Source organism: Cibotium barometz, chromosome 23, assembly GCF_041138505.1.
Source record: "Cibotium barometz isolate CiBa-2024 chromosome 23, ASM4113850v1, whole genome shotgun sequence".
Classification (NCBI taxonomy): domain Eukaryota; kingdom Viridiplantae; phylum Streptophyta; class Polypodiopsida; order Cyatheales; family Cibotiaceae; genus Cibotium; species Cibotium barometz.
Genome location: NC_141068.1, coordinates 7,080,829 through 7,102,200, shown reverse-complemented (window position 1 = coordinate 7,102,200; position 21,372 = coordinate 7,080,829). Strand labels below are relative to the sequence as shown.

The 21,372-nt window shown below is 46.6% G+C and overlaps 1 protein-coding gene across 2 annotated transcripts in view; it reads right to left on the bottom strand.

Annotated features, from left to right (window-relative positions):
- Nucleotides 1–6,754: 6,754 nt before the first annotated feature.
- Nucleotides 6,755–21,372, bottom strand: part of LOC147625574 (uncharacterized) — a 37,564-nt gene continuing 22,946 nt past the window's right edge. Inside the window, exon 2 of one of the 2 annotated variants that reach the window (XM_086817084.1) lies at nucleotides 6,755–7,200. In XM_086817084.1, the coding sequence (XP_086673210.1) occupies nucleotides 6,990–7,200 (211 nt within the window). In that variant the 3' untranslated portion in view covers nucleotides 6,755–6,989. The remainder of the gene's footprint in view (nucleotides 7,201–21,372) is intronic. The other variant, XM_086817085.1, reaches the window with a different exon arrangement.

Genomic DNA, 21,372 nt, shown 5'->3' with positions numbered 1-21,372 from the left:
ATGGATCGATTAGAGAGTGGAGTTTTCGGGGCTCCCGAACCAGTGTTTTATGTGCAGGCAGGTCGGCCACCTGGCCAGGGCCTGCCCTCGCAGCAGCAGACCCCCGATGGCCCACCCACAGATGCGGCTCGGCAAGCAGCCTTCGGGACACCTGCTCAGTCCACAGAGACCTCGGATTGGCAGCCTGGACAAGGGCGCCGTAGAGGGAGACACCCACAGCAGCATGCCCAGAGATCGACGTAGCAGCAGTCATAGCCTCAGCATCACTGGGTTCCAGTGAGGAACAGCTTTGCTCCCCTCCAGGAGGAGACCCCAGTGCAAGCTGAGGATCAGGAGATGCTAGCGCCCCCCTCCTTCGCCCTCACCCCCCTCCCCCATCCCCCCCTCCTGCCTCGCTTCCACCTTTGCCTCCTCCCGTTCCCGCTCTCGCTTTTTCAGCGGCTCCTTCCCCACCCCCTTCCCCCCCCCCCTCCCCCTCCGCTCGCCTCAGCTCCCCGGGAGGCACTAGCAGTTCCCTGGCGCTCACCTGCAGTCCGACGTGCACTGAGCACCGACCTTGCTCGAGCACCCCGCAGAGGAGACCTACCATGCCGATTTGTGCTTCACGGATATCCTCTATCTGCAGTCGTCTGAGTAGTCTCGACACTAAACAAGGCTCGAAGGCTTTCGACTACTCCTTCACACGCCTCTTTGGAGCGAGGGCCCCCATGAGCCAGCACCCATCAGAGTTCATGTGGTGATACCTCCAGCCTGAGGGGAGGAGGCACTTGATTCAGCGGTGGCCTTCTCCTTCCCTCTTTGCGGCACTAGCGACCGAGAGTGGACTCTGGATCTCGCTCTTAGTGTGTTGAAGACTCAGGCAGTGCAGTTTTCTCACCATGTGAGCGATTTGGAGATGACGGATGTGATAGGCCGACTCTGGGAGTTGGCACATTTCTTTGATACCGAGAGTGCGGATGCCTCCGGGATTCGACATTTGGTGGTTCGCATAGTGGCAGACCTAGCACGAGACCCTAGCTATGTATGCATACATGAGGTTTCTCTCTCCGAGTGGGAGACGGTCGCTATGGGACAACACAGCCACTAGTGCCTGGTCCGAGACTCTTGCAGCACACCGGGTGGGCAGATTCGTAGCCACTCGGATGGGGATTACTCTCCATTCAAGCCGCTTGCGAATGCCCGCCGTATGGCTGACAGCCTCCACCTCAGCAGGTCATCCATGAAGATCATCTCATGGAATGTATAGGGCCTTGGCAGCGCACACTATGTACGTTATCGTGGTTGCTTGAGGCAGGAGCTTCAGAGATGCCTGGTTGGGGGCAGTATTGATATTCTGATGATGCAAGAGCACCATTTGAGTGAGAGCAGGAATCGGAGATATGGGTCGGTGATGCCTGGTAGATGGGACACATTTTGGTCTGCAGGCTTTGGCCCCTTGGGTGGGCAGGGAGGAGTATGTATGGTCATTGTTGCGGATGTATGGCGGCAGGCCATTGTGGATCGCGGGGTCATTATGCCTGGTAGAGCACAGTATGTTATTCTGAGAATGCACGATGAGCACTTTGGTGTGCTCAATGTCTATGTGCCCAAACATGCTAGTGCCAGAGCAGAGTTCTGGACCCTTGTTACAGATGCATTGCCCGAGGCCGCACATTGGTGTGTTGGGGGAGACTTCAACATGCTTGAGGACCCGCGGCCGATAGGGTGGGAGGCAGTCATGTTACAGTGCACAACACGGAGCTTGCAGCTTGGGAGTGATTTTGTATGACACTGCGGATCACTGATGCATGGCAGCACCAGGCTTTCTCTCGTTCTTAGCACAGTCTTAGTTTTTCTCGGTCGGATCACCGGCAGGGAGGGACTAATCTATCACGGATTGATAGCTTCTATGTGGGCGACAGGTTCGGGGAGCTTGGTGGCTCCGTTGGCATTCTCGCTGGCACCTCTTTTTCAGACCATGCGCCAGTTATTTTGACACTGGTGGAGAGGACACAGGAGACCAGCTTATAGTTGAGGATCCAAGAGAGGATACTTACAGATCCCAGTCTTTCTGAGGACATTGAGAGGATATGGCATGATAGCCAGAGCTCTGACCTGGATGCAGCAGGCCAGTGTGCCCAGGGACTCATCGAACTCAGCTCTTTTCTGCACGCTACAACCTTGACACGGCTAGGAGAGACTCGAGAGCGGGAGTGTCGCTTGAGACGTAGCCTTGCTTCGCTTCAACGTCTTCAGGAGCAGCTGCCTGCATGTGAATGGGTGGAGTCCCAGCTGAGCCAGGCACGCCAGGAGGTTAGAGAGGCAGAGGAGCAGAGACATGAGTTCTACTATCATCGCCAGGCCTCTCAGTGGACGCAGCTTGGTAATAGAGTGACTCGGGAGTTTTTTGAGATCACGTGACCCCGCCATTCTTGAGGAGGAGTACGCCAGCTCAGGAGGCAGGACGGATCATTAGCCCCACTGAGCCCGGTGAGATTAGAGCCATTGCCATTGAGTTCTATAGAGACCTGCTTTCAGCAGAGCCAGCCACGGAGTTCTATAGAGACCTGCTTTCAGCGGAGCCAGCCCGGAGGCATGTGATGCTTGCAAACAGACTGTGTGGGCCCATGTGCAGAGGAGGGTCACAAATCATATGCGCATAGTTTTGGGTGAGCCCCTTTCAGAGGATGAGCTTGTTGAGGCTTTGAGAGTCCTTCCGCATCATAGTTGCCCTGGGAAGGATAGATTGACGTCTGCCTTCTTTATGCACTATTGGGACCTTTTAGGGCCAGGCCTCCGCAGGGGCTTTCATTATGTTTTGGACACTGGGGTGATGCCACAGAGCTTTTCAGAGGGCTTGATCTTTCTTATCCTCCAGGAGGAGGGAGTGTCAGATGATATTCGGCATTGGAGGCCTATTACGATCCTCAATACTGTCTACAAGGTCCTAGCAAAGGCCTTGAGTTTGTTGAGGATCCAGCCCTTCCTTGGGGAGTTGATTCATGCTACCCAGACAAGATTCTCAAGGAGCGCAGTATCCTTGACAACATTTTCACCTTTTGGGAGGCGACGGCCCGAGCTAGATTTCTCGGTGAGGACTTGGTCGTGATGCTTCTCGATTTTGAGAAGGCATACGATAGAGTCGATTGGGGCTTCCTAGAGGGCACTATGCTTCGCCTGGGTTTTGAGCCAGACTGGATTCGAGGAGTGGCGGCTCTATACTCCACAGCTCGTAGCCAGGTGTTGATGGCAGGAGGACGGGGGCTGAGTTTTGAGTTGACCAGATCAGTCCGTCTCAGGGATGCCCTCTCGCCCCGTTCCTTTTTCTCTTCTTTGCAGAGGCTATGAGCATGTATCTGACAGCAGAGGAGGTTGGTTTGAGAGGACTCCAGCTTCCAGTCCGGGGTGAGGACTTGCTCGATTCTGAGTTTGCTGATGACATGAGATTATTTCTGCATGGCCAGGAGGCCAATCTGCAGAGGGCAGAGCAGTCGCTATAGGTTTTTGGTGTGGCTTGCAATATCTGGGATGCCAGATTGGACTTGATTTGTCACCTAAGTAGCAGATCGCCCCGCTTCTTCTGAGCATTCGGAAGAAGCTTTTATATTGGTGTACAGCTCGGCTAGTGGTGACAAATCAGGTGCTTTTAGAGCGACTATGTGGTACATTACGTCTTGCTCGATCTTTTCGAGCTCTTGCATTAGCCAGGTACAGAGGCTGGTCAGGAACTTTCTTTGGTTTGGGCGAGATGGTCAGCCAGCCGGGGCTAAGGTTGCTTGGGCAGTTATCACTCTTCCGCTGGCCCAGGCGAGCTTGGGCATTATAGATCCATCTGATCAGAGTAGAGCCTTGTTGGGGAAGCTTATTGTTCGGTGGCTACTTCCAAGCGCTGAGCCTTAGAAGGAGCTTCTTTTTCAGCGGGGCGGCTGCTGCTGCTGCAGGCTAGAGCTCCCCCAACAGGGGGCACTTGGCCACCAGAGATACAGTGGATCTTCATAGAGATGAGGAGGACAGGCCTCAGTAGAGGATGGGAGGACAGATTTGCCTTGAGCATCCTGCGAGCTTGGGAGCTGCTGAGACCGGGGCTTTCTCAGAGACCTCCCACTTGTGAGATGAGGAGCGAGCCAGACAGCCGCTCATCTGGAGCCCCGCGATACGCATAACGCATGGTCATATGCTGGGTTCTCGATCTCGTCTAGCCTGGGGACCATTGGCGGCAGGCCCAACACGCAGTTTTGGAGATTGGCAGGCCTTTGCAGCCTCCCGAAGGAGATCCAGGCGGAGAGGCTGAGTCACTTCAGAGGGGGTTGATTATGAGGGATGACATTCAGGAGGCACTCACTGAGGACTGGTTCATGCCTTTCGAGCCAGCGGCCCCACGGTGAATGGGAGCCTTTACACAATTGGAGATCCTGATTGCTGTCAGAGCTTGCACTGAGGATGGTAGATGCCTGTACTATAAGATACAGGATGAGGGTAGGCTTCAGAGAGTGGAGACGGAGTCGCCTTTGGTTGTTGCAGAGTGCATCTTTCAGAGGATACAGGTAGTGGCCCCGCCGCTTTCTCAGAAGTGGCATATTGATCCAGACCCTGCAGATATAGACTCTGATTGGCGTATATGGGCATATGCTACGCGTCCCTTGGCCCGGTTCCACAGTGGGACCCTGGCGACGAGTACGAGTGGCATGATCCTTATGCGTCCCCCGAGGCCACAGAGATCACCTTTTTCCAGTACACTGTTCGGCTAGGGAGACATATTTTGACTGCGAGGAGGATGGTCTCTCCAGCTGCATCGGAGCATTGGCAGCTACTACAGGGACTTTCACAGGAGTTCCTAGAGGATTTTTGGACCAGGCTCTGGGTAGCCGACAGGCACACACGATCTCGACTTTCTAGTGGTTGGTTGCCCACAGGGGCTTTGCAGTTGGCACTTGGCTTGTCTACAGTGGCCTTCCGTCGGCCTACGTCCGATGCAGCCACCCATTGGAGACACAGCGACATTGCCTATGGGACTGTCCACAGGCGAGTCGGAGCAGGACAGCCAAGCCATCAGATTCATTCGGGGCCAGCCTCGCCTTGTTCCTTCACCGGATTTCTCGTCCGCTGGTTGGACACAGGAGAGGGATCTACGATGGGAGCTCCTCAGTAGCCTCACCATATGGTTCACCTGGAGAGCCCGTTGTTTCAGGGCCTTTGAGGGGAGACTGGAGCCACCAGCAGAGACTGTTCGAAGTATCTGGCAGGAGTTGATTCACACCCTGCGAGGACAGTATGACCGCATCCGGGGCGACTCGGATCGAGTGATCTTGCGGCGCCAGGCCTTTCACACCACTTGGTGCAGCGGCCCCTTCTATACTCTACATGCGGGTACCCCCCGATGGCACTACAGGCCACCTGTTTGGATTTTCCTCCCTCCTGTCCTGTTGTATGATATAGCCTCTCAGTTATTTGTACTTGTATTTGCACTTTTTTGCACCTAGGGAGAGTCTCCCTAGCTACCTTGATTGCATCTCTACTCTGCCTTCTTATGAGCAAGAGAGGGTTTTGTAGCCCAGCGGGCGTTTTTTTATAACTAATGAAAGGATCTTTTCTCAGAAGAAAAAAAATATTGATGGGTGTAAATTACTTTTTTAATGACCAATTAATCATACGTGGTTCAATTCTCTACATAGGCAATCCATTTTCCATATAGGAAATTTAATGTTCGATTGGTTTTGCAACTCTATCCCTCTATATAGAAAGTTTGTCATTACTTAGAAAATGGCCATATTTCCTAGATAATTGCCATATTTAGTAAATGAGGAATATGATTGTCTAGTTATATACAAAAAATTGTCATCTTCATATCACACCAAAAGTTCCTTGTGAAGTTATATATGTCATTGTCTAGCTGCATATAGAAAATTGTCATCTACATATCTACATACCGACAATCTCTGAAAAGAACCACCCCAAAAGGGATGTTACATTTAACCTTGCAATCTATGATACTAATCATTAGATGAAATTTCAATGTCCCGAGTATCTAACGTTGATAGTTACATGAGTTCAAGTCCACAACGTATTTTACTCCATCACTTTTTGGGCTAGACCTCTTATGGCCTTCATTGTTCATTGTTTGTTGTATATTGAGGAGAACACCACTACACTTGAAACAAATACCAGACATGGTGTTAATTTATTTTCATGATTCATTTTTCTCATATCTCTGCAAAGCCCAACTAAACATGATGTCATTTAAATCTTTTTCTACGAAACAAAGGCCATTATCATCCTTTTTGCTCATCTATGTAAAGCTTGACCCGAGAGGAATCATGTCTGCCAGCAGCAAAGCACTTGGCGTTGCTGGTGGCAGAATCATTTAATCCAGAATTATGAAGTGCAATCCCTTAAAAGGTTAAGATATTGCATGAGATCTTGTGCCCAGAGGCCTCACGGTTATGAAGGGCTACCAATGTCATCACAATCAAGAACCTTCACTAAACCATTCGAATTCGTATGACAGATGCACAGGGTGCACAAAAGCCGATGTAGAACTTCAATCTAAGATCTCTAGAGTTTGATTCTTGCACTATTTATCAATTCACAGACATCATTCTCATATTATACGGAAATTAAATTTAAGCTTCATAGTGAGTATGTCTACACGAAACCATGGAGAGAGAGTGGAGAAAAAACTTAACAGTCAAGCTATTTGCGAAATTTATTTTGAAAAGCAAGAGCTCACAGAAGATTTTATATCCTGACACGGGTAGAGACAAATGAATGCTTGGTGTAACTCAAGACTGTTGATATTGAACTGGTCAAGAGCCCAAGCTAGCTTATCCATTGCAAGATCTTGCTCCTCTCAAAAGCTATATCTTTTGTAAGGGCATATGATATAATTGTCCATTGTAACTCTCATGGTTAGAATTGAACTGGTAGAAAAGCCATGCTTATCCATTCCAAAGTCAGATCTCTCTCTCTCTCTCTAAGCCTCTAAGCTTATATCAACTTCCAAATGTCTAGCCTTACACATAATATCCAGTGAAAGTAAAACCTCTCCCGACAATCTCACCGACACAAAACCATGCATAGCACTCAGCAGTGAACAGAGCTGCTATCCCGATCTCTTCTATCTTCAAGTCTTGCCTGTTTCCAACCTTTTGCTTCAAAATATCCAATTCTTTCCAAAGCGCATCATAGCGGCTCGGCAGGCTGAAAAGAAAGCAAAACTGATTTCTGATAAGACTAAGTAGAAGAAACAGAAATCAGATCAGAACAAGAACCAGCCAGACAGGTATACAATTGTAACATGGCTGCTGAACCTAATCTGATTTAACACTAATTAATGATGATTAGAGGCTTATTAATGCTAATCGCTTAATGCTGCAATTACACAATAAACGAGAGCTAATCTACTGTATATTGCCAAAACATAATTAAGCATTTATCTGTTTGGGCTATAATGTATAGCCTAATCTTATTACTGATGTCCTCTACTTGTGCAATGTGAAAGAGCTCAAGGAAGCCAGACGATGAACTAGTAGCCATGTCTGCTACCTGGGGAGCTCACACTGCAGACTCTTGCTTCCCCTTCTCCTAAACTTGGAGCATTGAGGTACATGATACACCTTTGCTCCACTCTCGATGGCATCATACACTCCCTGATGATGGTCTCCAGGCAGCTATCCGAATCTGGAGTGGTCACAAATGATGGCTCAAAAAAGCGACATACCGAACCATCACATAACCTGTGTTGTCAGCATCTGCACTTGCAAGTTTGCAACTCCCGGAAAACCTGTTTCGGCTGAGATCTGAGGAAGCTGTAAGCAGTTAGAACATCTCCCTCCATGTGGTCAACAAGAGGCTCTACCTCTAATGGTATCACCACTTCATCTGCTACCATGATAACTACTGCAGCACTTGACTCATCCTCCTCTGTACTGGATTCTAAGGCACACCTGAAGCTCTTGGGATAACTTGGAATAGTCTCTGGCATCTGCACCTCTGTTGGTCCCTCTGAGATAGCATACTCTAGACTCGAAAGCTCTTCCACAAGGAAGATATAGCACTAGGGCTGAGTCTCAACCCTTGGTTAATCCGTTGTAGAACTTGTTGATGCTGCCTACAAGCTGCAAACTGACTTATTATTTTCTCAAGGTCTCTGATAGCTATGTTGGGCCTTGAGCCTTGTGTTCCTCTTCTTGTATATACCAGACTTCACATTCTTCCTTTTCCCGCTTGTTGACGCTCTTTATATTTCTGACAGGAGTGTTCTTGCCAGATTTCATACAGATATTTCTGACAGGCATGTTCTTGCCAGATTTCATACACTCCTACCGATACTTTTCCTGGAGTAACCAACTGTCAAGTATAACAGTATATATCCACAATAGCTCATAAGTAACTTATATAGTGACTACTGCAGCCATAAATAGCCATCCGGTCATAAATCGTGAGTAACCATGGATTATCATTAATAATGAACCCTAGCCACCTCTCGCTTGCCTGCAGCCTTCCCCCTAATCTCAGGGTTCCCCAACCCTGCCCAAATTAGGACCTAACCTCGAGGATTTGCATTAGATACATAACACCTTGAGAGGGTGGATTGGGACCCAAACCAATCTGGTGTTCATTGTATACTTCTCTCAACCCTAAACTCTGCAGTTTAGAATTCAACACATGTTAAGCATCATTATCTTATGATTAAAACACTTTTGCAAACAAGTGCATGTTACATCTAATCAGCATTAATTATTGTTCATCAAATTAGCTTCCCATGTTACACAATTACCAGAAGTACAGTGCACCTGTATGCTAGAGTCTTGCATTGGGTGATCTTGAGCAGTTGTTTTCTTTGCTTTAGGGTTTTGCAGGCAGCCAAAGTGGTGCATTAGGTTTTGCAGACAAGAAGTTGCACTAGGGTTTGTGAATAAAGGTTTTTTGCGGCCAGGTCTAGCACATCTAGTGTTAGGGTTTCTTGCATCTAGATTTTGCATAGCTAATTAGGGTTTTGCTTATAGACTCTAGAGAGTCTGTGTGTCAAGTATAGTTAGGTAAGGTCTTCGTTTGCATATTTTGACGAGAACCTCGATGGAGCGCCTTGAAGCTATGATGGAGAGATATTGATGGTATTTTTCCACACAACCATTACCTCAAGGGAGAGTGTCGAAGATAGTTTGCCATGGAGGCGGCGATTCACAGGCGTCCCAGGCGGTCTTGCCGAGGGTCGCTTAGGACAGGCTCTGGTGGGACCTTAGCTCCTCGCTCAAGGTCTACAATTGGTATCAGAGCTTGCATGATCACAAAAGCAGGAAAACTACAAGGTTTGCGTGTCTTCCATGTGTTGTCAAGGTCATTACCGAATCTATGTTTTGAGCTAGGTGCAGCGGCCTGTTGCAACAGGGTGCACATAGGGCAGCCAGCAAGAGAGAGCATCAGCGAGCAGCAGACAAAAAGAACCCACCGCAGGTGATGCCAATTAGGGGGCATGTTTTTTTTAAGAAAAAGCATGTTGCTGATTTTGTACACACAAAAACAAGGTCATGCTTTTTTGGAACAACTGGGAGGGGGGATATATTTATCCTAGCGCACCATAAAAGAAAGCCCTATTGGTTTATATATATATATGCCTTTATAAGAGATTTAAGAAAGAAATAATAGTGAAGAAGGACAAAGACAAAAACAAAGCATTTGAAAGATAAAAAATAAATAAACTAACAAACCTAGCTACTAAGGAGAGGAAATCAAAAGATAATATCAAACGAAGACTTCAAAAAAACAAAAAACAAAAAACAAACAAACAAAAAAACAAAACAAAACAAATTTAAAAAAAAACAAAACAAAAACAAGAAAACAAGAAAACAAGAAGTATTTTTTTAACTTATTAAAAATAAGGCTAAGGGAGGTTAAACACACTATTGCACTCTGGGAATCACGAAAGTTTTGGAGAGTCTGTGGCATGGATTCACAACACAATTTCCATCTCTCATGCATGGAGCATCGGTAGATGGTGCTTCTCACTTATTTTCTGGTCTTTTCTTGCGTGAAAGTGTAGTTTTTATTTTGAAATTCAGAATTGGCACACAGTTTCTTGCAGCAAGCAGACGTTTCCCTTCCTTCACTTCATCCATGGTAGAGGAGCTTCAGTTTGATGATACCCTTTTGGACCATGAGGAGCATCCTCAACCCTTAGGGAATCACCTGGACTTCAAACAAGAAGAGCTTGAGGGGGCAGAGAAAACTTACTTCAAGGAGCATATGGCAAAACTCTGGGCTGGTTTACAGGTTGATATTCATGTTGGATATTTCAGAGTCTAGCAAGTGTCTAGTGGTGTGTGAACACTTTAGGTGTGAGCACCCTCTTATTAAGAGAACATTAGTTTGGGCCTTGGTGCCTATATAAAGCATTGTACATGGTGGAAGTGTTAGAATTGTGCATCTCAGTGTTTTGGGGCTATACCTATTATTGGGTATTTTATACATTTTCTCCTATTTATTTGGTCCAGGGCCAGTCGGCCAGGTCCCTATTGCACTATATGAGTTCCCCATTATTCACTCATTCATCCACTTCCCTTGCACATAGTTCAACATTCAGTTGCTGGCCATTGCCATTGCAAAGCTTTACTGCTGTTATAAAAGGTGATCTTGTCCAACTCTCTCAATCTCCTTTGCACTCTCTCATATGTTTATTGTTTATGCTTCCGCCGGTGCTTCTCCTTCATGGTATCATACGCTTAGGTCCAGGCTGCTCCAACCTCTTCACTATCTTCTTCCTCCACGAGTCCCTGCCCTTCCGGTAGGCGGTTCCCGGTGGATCTTGGACTGTTTGTTGCTGTCCCGCCTCTCTCTCTCTACAGTTTGAGAGGGGGCTGATTGTTCCTGGTGCCTTGCTTCGTAGGTAAGCACTTGAGAGAAGTGTTTGAGAGCTGAGATTTGTTCTTTGCTGCTGTGGATATGGCTCCCCCCCCCCCCCCCCTTCTTACGAACAAGGATGACAAGTTGAAAGGACCCAACTACGCTCAGTGGAAGTTGCAGATGCAGGTCTGGTTCATCCACAAGGGTTTGCGGGACATTGTTCAGGGCACTGAAAGAAAGCCCGAGTGTCCTCAAAACTCTAGGTGGTGGACTCAAGATCAGGAGGATGAATTTGCTGTGGAATTACAAGACTGGGAGAATCGCCGAAAGCGCATTCTGTGCTTGTGCGGACCATCACCGATGGTGCAAAACTCTCACTAGTGCTCATCAGGTATGGTCAAAATTGGAGGATCTCTTTGCTCGAGATTCATCGATGAGGGCAGTTACCTTGTAGGGGCAGCTCTACGGCTTGCTATTTCCTGAAAACAATTCCATGCAGTCTTTTCTCATGAAGGCCAAGGTTATCCATGACCAATTACTGGCTATGGGTGCTGCTTTGTCCTCTTCTCAGCTGGCTGCTCTTCAGGGCTGCCATGCTCATGAGATGGCCTTAGTTGTCCCATAAGCACCAAATGCAACTATATGCTTGCTAAAGCTGACTACTACATGCACTATCTGATGAATTCTCCAAGTGGGTAGGAGGACTGACACATGTAGACTCTCTATGGCTATGGAGAATGACCTATGTAGCTTGTGCCTAACATCATGTCCTGGACTAGGGCTCACAATGGGGCCACAGCATACAACAAAATATTCCTAAAAGGTAAATCCTACATATAAATGCTGCACTGATGTAGAGCCAATGTGTCACATAGCACTCCAATGCAAGGCGCATGTAATATTCCCTCCTGCTTAGCTTGGTTCATCGCGTCCAAGTAGTCCGCCAGGAGCTGAAGATACTCAGGGAAGAACTCTTTGTCGAGCCATACTGCTTCATGTGTACCTTAGTCTCGAAACTTCGTGTAGAATATCTGTCTTCGACCGGATCCATGCTTCTACCTGTGGAGGAGAATCTGTTCAGGCTCAATAACTTTGGCTTCATCTACCACATCCAGTTGTTGCTCATCTGTGATATCCTACAAAGCTGGACCAATGAAGGGCTTCAACCAAGAAACATGGAAAACATTATGCATAGTCCAACTATTTGGAAGCTTAAGCTTCATAGAGACATCATTTATCTTTTTAATGATAGGAAAGGGTCCGAAGCTACGAAAGGAGAGTTTTGGACAATGTTTGCCCACTTGCTTCAGTCTTTGCTTCATAATCTGGAGATATACCCAGTCCCCTTCTTTAAAGTTGACATCTCTTCTTAATTTGTTGGCTTGCCTAGTGTATGCTTCATGTCCTTTGGCAAGGCGCTCTTTGACAGACTCAATGGTCTCTAAAAATGTTTCGGTGGTCTTGTTGGCCTCCAGAAAAAGTGATACCATTCTTGTCAAAAGCGACCAGAAACGGCAACCAAACGCTGCCTCGTACGGAGCTCGACCAATGCTAGATGAATAAGTGTTGTTGAGGATGGCCTGAACCAAAGGGAGATAATGCTCCCACTTTTACTGCCTGTCATGGCAGTACGATTTGAGAACATCAAAAGCCAATTGATTGTATATTTCTATCTGGCCATCTGCCTTCGACTGGAATGTACTAGACAGATGCACCTTGGTTCCAAAGTTACTGAACAATGCTCTCCAAAAAATTGAAGTAAACTTGGGATCCCTTTGATGTAACTTTTCTTGGCAAGCCTCCGATGGGGGACCAATGTTAGATGAACAGGCGAGCAATGTCCTCAGCTCTGGCTTTTTGCTTGCATGGGATCAACATGAGAATTTACCGATAAGTCCACAATGGTCGTGCACTGTATTCCGAGATCCAAATGCAGCACAAAGAGGTCCAACAAAGTCCATACTAAAATCCCCCATTTGCACTTGCCACTAATAACATATCTCAGATAATGGATTTCTTCTACTCCAAATTCACTCTTATTTGCATTGATGTAGAGCGCATTCTCTCGCAAAAGTTGCAAGACCTAATCGACATCCTGCACATGCCGCTCTGCATGCCTTTAGCATCACAAAAGTCCTGAAACTGTTTGGACATATATTCTCCACCATTGTCGGAACGCAAAGCCTTCAGTGTTTTGCCAGTTTGATTCTCAACAAGAGCAACAAACTTCTGAAACACTGAGAATGTATGACTCTTCAAACGAAGAGGATAAACCCACACCTTGCGTGTGGCATCATCAATAAAAGACACAAAGTATTTTGCCCCTCCCAAAGAAAGCTGAGGCATCTCACATACATCTGTATGCACAAGCTCTAACTGAGCATCTTTCTGTCCAAGAGCTTTCTTGTGGGGGCACTGTAGTTGCCTACCATATATACAATGCTCACAAAACTGAAAACTTGAAAACTTTAGAGAAGGCAAGTAACCCAAACGAGACAATTGCTCCATTCCTTTGACACTCATGTGTCCCAACCGGCTATGCCACATAGAGATTTCCGGCAGCTCGGTTGCATTTACATTAGCATGGTGACAAACACCTGCATGCATGAAGTAAAGAGTGTCCACCTTAGAGCCTCTGGCAACAACCAGTGAGCCCTTACTAATTTTCCACTTTCCACGACCAAATGTGGTAACATAATCAGCATCATCAAGCTATCCAGTAGAAAGCAGGTTCTTCTTGATCTCAGGCACATGCCTGACATCATGGAGCATAAGCTGTGAGCCATCTGAAAACACAAGCCTCACATCACCTCTGCCAAGAATCTTGCATGCATGGTTATCACCCAAATAAACCACTCCTTCATTGCCAGCAGTATACCTGACAAACAAGTCTCTGCAACCTGTGACATGAAAGGAGGCACCTGAATCAATGATCCATGAGTGCATACCATGACCACCTGTAAGAAGTGAATGGGCATCAAGTGAAGACGTAAATAGGACCTCATCCTCACTGTCACCTGCATGTGACACATTGACTTCTTCAATCTTGACTCCACTTTTGCCCTTTGGCTTTACATCTTTGGCTTCATCTTTGTCTTTGTCTTTGCCTTTTCCCTTTTCCTTTTGATCATTTTTCCATTTGTAGCATTGCTTTTTAATGTGTCCCTTCTTGCCACAATAATGGCATTCCAAGTCCTTTTTGAGGCGGGACTTGCTCCTTCCCCGTTCTTGCCTTTTTCCCCTTTGCTGGGATCTCCCACGTGCATTCATTGCATTGGACTTTCCAACAGAATTGTTCTTCTTGTTCATCTCTTCTTGAAGAAGAGCACCTTCCACATCTGCATATGACAGCATAGCATTCGAATTGCTAGTGGCTGTCCTGAATGTGTCCCAACTCTCTGGCAAAGTGCATAAGAGAAAAGTGGCTTTGAACTCATCGTCCATTGCCAACTTTTGATTTATAACTTGGCTGACAATACCATTAAACTCATTTAGATGGGCTGTCATAGACGCCCCTTCCTTCATCTGAAGACCTATGAGTTTCTTCAACCAATACACTTTGCTTGAGGCACTTTGCTGGGCATACAAGTCCTGCAATCTCTGCCCCAAGCTGTCTTCTCTTCATGAATGCTGAAAAGTAAAGAGTCTGACACAGATAACATGATAGTAGATCTTGCCAGCTCATCCATATCTTCCCACTCTTCAGCAGTAAGAGAAGCGGGCTTTACACCCCTTTCTTTGATAGGCTTGTGCTGCTTCTTCTGGAGCAACACATTATAGCACTGGGTTTGCCAAATATCATAGTTATGTGAGCCTTCAAGCTTCTTGATGTGAAGCAATGAAGAGCTCTCACCTGTGGTTGCCATAGCAATATGCAACCTGTCAATGCCTGACTCCCTGCAAAATGTGCAAACACTACACCAAAAGCACACAAAGTGCTCACAGTTATTCTCCCAAGCTTTATCTCCCACTGCGGAAGCAAGAATGCAACTTTTCTCCCACTGTATGTGATGAAATCACCAAAATCTGGTTGCTGCAGATTTAGGACAGCACCTTAAATGTGCTCTGTTGCCCTTCCAAAGTACTGTACAACAGTACCAAGTGCTCACCTGTGATGTACCAAACCTGTACCGGCAAGTACAGCAACTGAAATTGAACCTTTTCCTCACTCAAATCAGTGTACAGCCATGCCAAAACTTGTACAAAGCTGTACCAAATCTGTACCATCAGGTACATTAGCAATAAATGCTCTCCTGGTTGTCCAAATGAGTGAAAATCAAACTTTTACAGTCCCGAACACTGCATACAACAGTCCCGAACAGAAATTGGGCAAAAGCCCCTTGACTGCAAGCTGATTTTTGAGGATTCAAGGCATAAATGTCTTGCCTGCTGCTTTGCCAAGCTCAACAAGCATAAAATCTTGAAAAGCCCCTTGATTTAAGATCAATTTCTGATCATACATGGTACATTGACGCACATGAAGGCATCCAAAGTCTTCACAGTGCTTCCCCCTGGCCACATGTACATCCAATACATGAAAGCCCCTTGATTTACAAGCACATTGAGTACTTGACAGGCATCAACACATTGCCCAAAGCACAACTGCGAGTGCCTGAATGCAAATCAACTTAATCGGCACAAAAGCCCCTTGATTTGCACTGCAATTTTGCCTGAATGTGCGATTTCTCACATCATGCAGCATGTATGAATGCTTAATTGCACAATTACATCAAAAGCCCCAAATTTCGACATCCAATTTCCTGCAAATTGATCCTGATTGTGACCAATGTCACCCAATTTTGCCAATTTTGCTCAAAAATTGAGCAATTTGGCACCTGTACCTGCTCAATTGATGATTGTACTTGCTCAATTGCAAATCCCAAAAAAAAATTGAAGCAGAATACCTTGTAATTTCTGATATTTTGTTGCAGGAAAGGGGGGTTTGCTGAATTTGGTGCTGTTGCAGAAATCGTGGAGAAAAAATGACAGGCGATTTCTGATTGCAGTGGGGTCGTGATGATGCTGCTGTAGCTGCAGTTCGTGTACGGATGGCTGGCCACCCTGCAGCCGTCTAGCTCTTACTCCCTGATGGAGTACTCTTTTTAGGGCGAAATGTTCGTTGATTCCTGCCCAGCCCAAAGAAGCTCATCGCGCGTAAGGCGGCCGTTCACAGCGTGATGAGTCAGCACACACCGTACCGGGAAGAAGGATAGCAAGCGCGGCCTTTTCTTCCTTCGCTTCGAGAGAACGCCAGATGCAAGTGTTCTTCTTCGCTCGCCTGCCTACCAGCTGCCGCCGACTCAAAGTAGCGTAACCAGTTACGTGTCCGCCTGCCTTCGCCTAGCGCAGGTAGCCAACCATCAAGATCATCATCATCACAAAGAGGCACAAGAAGCCCCCAAGCTCCATAGCCATGGCGGCCTCACACAGAGCAGAGAACACAGGAGCCACATCAGTCACGGTGCCATGACGGATCACCACCCAGCTGAGCATAACCAATAGCTGCAACCACCACAACCATGTCGAGCAAGTACAGCAGCTACGCGAGCAGCCCACAGGCCGACAAGAGCGCCATAACCAAGATCACAAGCTCACGAGAGGAAGTGTCCACCAAGGTTGTGTGAAACGAAAGCTATGCAGCAGAAAGATTCAAAGGGCACCGACTCTGATACCAGTTGAATGGGAGAAGAAGAATTAGAGTTAGAGTTCATGTGGGAGACATACACAGAGAAACAAGCAAGGGAGAGAGAGAGAGTTGTGGGGATAAGTCAACTCATGGGAATGAGTGTGTGACTCCCCTATCACACATGTATATTGCACTAGTACACATAGTGCACTTAGTACATTAAAAGTACTAAGTGTACTATGTACTATAACTTATGGGCTTGTACACACTATAAGGGTGGGCATAATGCCTTTACCCCAACACCATCGACGTCCAGATGATGTGGTACAAGTGTACAACTCACCTTTTTAGCCAATTGAGGAGAAATGGCATCCTCAGAGCTGCCCACATCAAAGAGAACAATGAATTGTTGTCCCTTTGTTGTGGCATAAGCAAGAATGAGGGCTTTCTTTGCTCCTCAACCTCATCCTCCTACTTACGGTCAATACCACTATGGGTACCGCATTTAAGGGGGGAAAGAGTTGGATTGCATTGGTGGCCGATGCGAGAGGTGTAGCTACAGCTGTTGCGGTAGCTACTATGGAGGCAAAGGCTTTGGCAGCTTACGCAGCCTGCCACTTGGTACAATCTTTCTTACCATGCCCCACGGTGTGGCAGAAGAAACATCTGTTCTCCTCCTTGTACCACGTTTGCTCTTCTCGTTGGAGATATCCACCAGTGATGCCATCCTTGGCCTTTTCCTTGGGTGTTTTCTTAGCCGCAAAGTTTTTATCCTTCTTGCCTCCTAAAGTGCTTTGGGATTCTTTCTTATTATCTTTGCTATTCTAAGCCCCTTCTGCCCCTAAGATGATGACTATTGGGTTGTGGATGATTGTTGTTGGGGTTTGGAGCTAGTCTGGGATTGCTTGGGCTTACCTCCATTTAGCATTATTTCCTGATTCTGAGCAAGAGTGAGAGTCTTGTCATCATAAGACTATGGCTCAAAATTACGTACAGTAAACCTAATGTTAGTATCCAGACCTCTAATGAATTGTTTCAATTTATCCTCCTCGGATATACCTAATTGTTGTGCTGACATGATGACTTTATTAGAGTAAGTCAGCACGAGTGACCCATTTTGGGAGAGCTTGTAGAGCTCATCCTCAAGGTTGGTCTATATTGTGGAGGGAGAAACCTTTTCTTTAGGTCGGACACAAAGGTGTCCCATACATACTCTAGAGCCCCTATGAATGGGTCTACATGTAGACTCGACCAATGCTGCCACCAGGTGACCGCTTCACCGGAAAGGTGAGGTACCGCCAGGTGGACTCCATCTCGTGGATCTAAAAGCTTAGCCAATGGAAAATATGCGATATTGATGAATGAATTGTAATACTGCAACATGATCACACTTACCATCATACTTACTGAAGTTCAGTTGAGCTCGTATGACAGTGGTGGTTGGGGTGGTGGAGAAACTTGCTCCTTGGTTCGCCAATGTAGGGAAAAGAGACAACACATTTGTCTACATATAGTGGCTATCAACTGCTGATTTTGGAGTTGCATAGCCTCACGGTCAAGCCTTTCTCCAGTAGCTTGGTCTACACCGCTTTCAATCTTCTTTAGCCCTGCGTTTAGCGTCCTCGGCCCGTCATTCATCCTCACATCGAGCTTCTTTGGCTTGTCATTCTTTGTGCCATTGTTGCTCCATGAGAGGGAATAATTTTTCGAATTCTGAGAGCTCTTTTGGCTTTTATGCTTCTTCTTTGGCTTTTTCAGCTGCTGCTTCGGCTTTTTCAGCCTCTTCTTTAGCTTTTTTTTCTTGGGCCACTTCTTCTTCTTTGGCCTCAATTTGTTGCCTTGGCAACCTGTTTTGCTCCAAGAGCAATATGATGAAGTCTTCATTGCTCGGTGGAAGCGTTTCTGTAGGAGTTGTGCTTGCTAAATGCAAGATCTAATGCTAAAACTGACCACTACATGCACTATCCCATGAATTCTCCGAGTGGGTAAGAGGACTGACACATGCAGACTCTCTATGGCCGTGGAGACTGACCTACATAGCTCGTCCCTGACATGTCCCTGACCTCACAATGGAGCCACGGCATACGACAAAATATCCCTAAGGTAAATCCTACTGATAAATGTTGCACTGATGTGGAGCCAGTGTGTCACATAGCACTCCAGTGCAGGGTGCATGTGACACACTGCACTGGAGTGTGTCAAGATTGAACAGCTCTAGTCAGATTTAGCTCTCACCTTTGAGATAACTGATTTAGGACTTCTCCACTACTTTCTTGGGATCGCAGTCTATCAATCTTCTGATGGAGTGTTTCTTAGCTAGTATAGATATTTGCAGCAATTCTTGGAGACATTTGGGATGACCAAGTGCCATCTAATTTCTTGTCCGATGGGTCCTAACCCGTGGTGATCCCTCTCCCCTCTTCAAGTTCAGTACACTATACCAGAGGCTTGTTGGTTCTCTTATTTATTTGACTTACACCAAGCTTGACATTTCTTAGAGTGTCAGTGTTCTCAGTCAATTTTCTTTCGCTCCTCGACATTCTCATTAGCAAGCCGCTCTAAGGGTTCTCCGATACTTATCTGATACCTTGGACTATCGTCTCTCTTTCAGAGGAAGCACTGAGCTTGTTGGATACTCTGATGCTGATTGAGCACGTGATCAAGATACTCGACGATCCACTTCTGATTATTGCTTCACTCTTGGTTCCGGTCTTATTTCCAGGAGATCCAAGAAGCAGAATATAGTTTCATTATCTTCTATTGAGGCTGAGTACCATGCTTATCTGGATACCTGTTGTGCGTTGTTATGGTTGTTCCAGATGCTGAGCAATCTTGATGTAGTCTCCGATTCTTCGATCCGTATTCTTACGGACAGCCAGAGTGCCTTGGCGTTGGCTCGAACTTCATCCTTCCATGGCAGGATCAAAATATTGAGGTCCAATTTCACTTTGTTCGTGAGTTGGTCACTGACAACATTATTTCTTTGGAGTATTGTCCCTCTCACGAAAACCTTGCTGATCATTTCACCAAACCTCTTCCTCGAGATACTATTGATCAGCTCCTGACCTGTATGGGAGTTGGACTATCATGCTGGTGCTGAGAGGCAGTGTTGGACAATGTTCATCTCCAGAATTTGATCTCCTTTTTATCCCTCTTTTATGCAGTTATTTATCCTATGTAATTGGGCATTTTATCCCACATATTTTAGGCTATTTTAGGCATTTTTATCAGTCGTGGACATTTGTCCTCCAACCCTACAGGCCGAACTGGTCTTTTGTGATGTATATAAGAACTGGGCATGTTTGCCATATAATTCATTGATCATTTGCTCAAGTGTTTGATCACTCTTGGCTGATTACTCTGTCTTTCCTGTTCTATATTGCTTCCGCTTTCTCTTCGACTATTCTCACACATAGGCACCAGCTCATCCTAGGTAATGGTTTTCATCCGTCCTAAGGTAAGAAATGAAGAATAGAAGCTCTCATATTTTGGGGGCAACTAAGCAAGTAGCCAGATGGCCATATCCTCAGTGGAAATCTCCTTCCCCCACCCAGAAATCTCAAATCACAATGACTCCACTTTGTTGATGTGATCCCGCATGGAAGTAGAATTAGTGGATGAAAGCTTCAACATTTGAAGCTCCAAGGAAACTCTCTTCATGGGAATCTTCCGGTCGTAGATGTCAGAGAGTCCTTTCCAGGCACCATGTGCACGGATATCCCGTTCAATGTGAGCGATGGCTGAGGATTGAGGGTTCAGACGGATGAATGACCAAGCAAGGGCATTAAGCCAATCCCTAGGGCAGCTTCATGCGTAAGGCCATCCCTCGTATCCTCATCCTCTGGGGTGTCCGGGTTAGGCCGGTGTTAGCAGTCATCTCCTGTCTGTACATTACACCAGAGCCTCTGTTGTGGGTGTGCCCGCCAAGTTTTGGTGTTTCCCCATTTTTCCTCCCTTCCATTTTTGGGTGTGGGAGAGCTGTCAGCTGTCTCCTTTTGCTGGCCGACTGTTGGTTTGCTACCCGACTTGTCCTGGTAACCTAGCTAACTGCTGGTTACCTAGCCGACTCGCATATATCTGGTCATGAGCACTTTTAGTGCTGGTGGTGAGCATCTGGCTGCTGTCGGCCTGTTCTGGACTGGCCGACCAACAACCTAGGGCCACATAAAATGGCCCCTTGCCCCCCACACTTAACATTGTACATTGCGGGATTTTCTTGTGTGTATACAAAGTTACACAGCTTCTCTCTCTCTCTCTCTCTCTCTCTCTCTCTCTCTCTCTCTCTCTCACACACACACATCTATGTTTTGCTCTCTATAGCAGTTGTCTTCATTTCCGCTGTGCATTCTGATCAGAGCCCCAAGTGGCTTGAAGCTTGGAGACAGTGGGACCTCGAGAGTTTGCTGATCTGAGGTGCTCATTGGAGATTGCTTGGGCTGTTCAGGACTTGGAAATCGGGTAGAAGGCGGCCATCACTGTTGGACGGCCACCTTGCATATTATTTGCAGCCTCTTCTTTTTTCCCACTCACCCTCCCTTCACAAGACCTTGTGAACCCTTGAGATGGCAGACTTGCTTGAGATGGCTGAGAAGCACGTGAAGATCCCTACACCCCCCACGTTCCCAATGGACCGACAGTTGGACGGGAACAACTATGGCATATGGAAGGTAATGATGGAGTCCATTTTGGAGTCTTATGACTTGGTTGATCTCATTGCAGTTGGTGTTCCACAGCCGGAGTTGGAAGACAAGGAGTTACCCACTATACAAAGGAACGGGAGACTCACACACAGTTATGGGATCACGTAAATGCCCGCGTCCGTTCTTTCATCTTTCTAAATTGCACACCATAGGTGATCAACCATATAAAGCATATGACGCTGGCCAGAGGGATTTGGCAGCATTTGGCTTCTCTGTATAGCAAGGTAT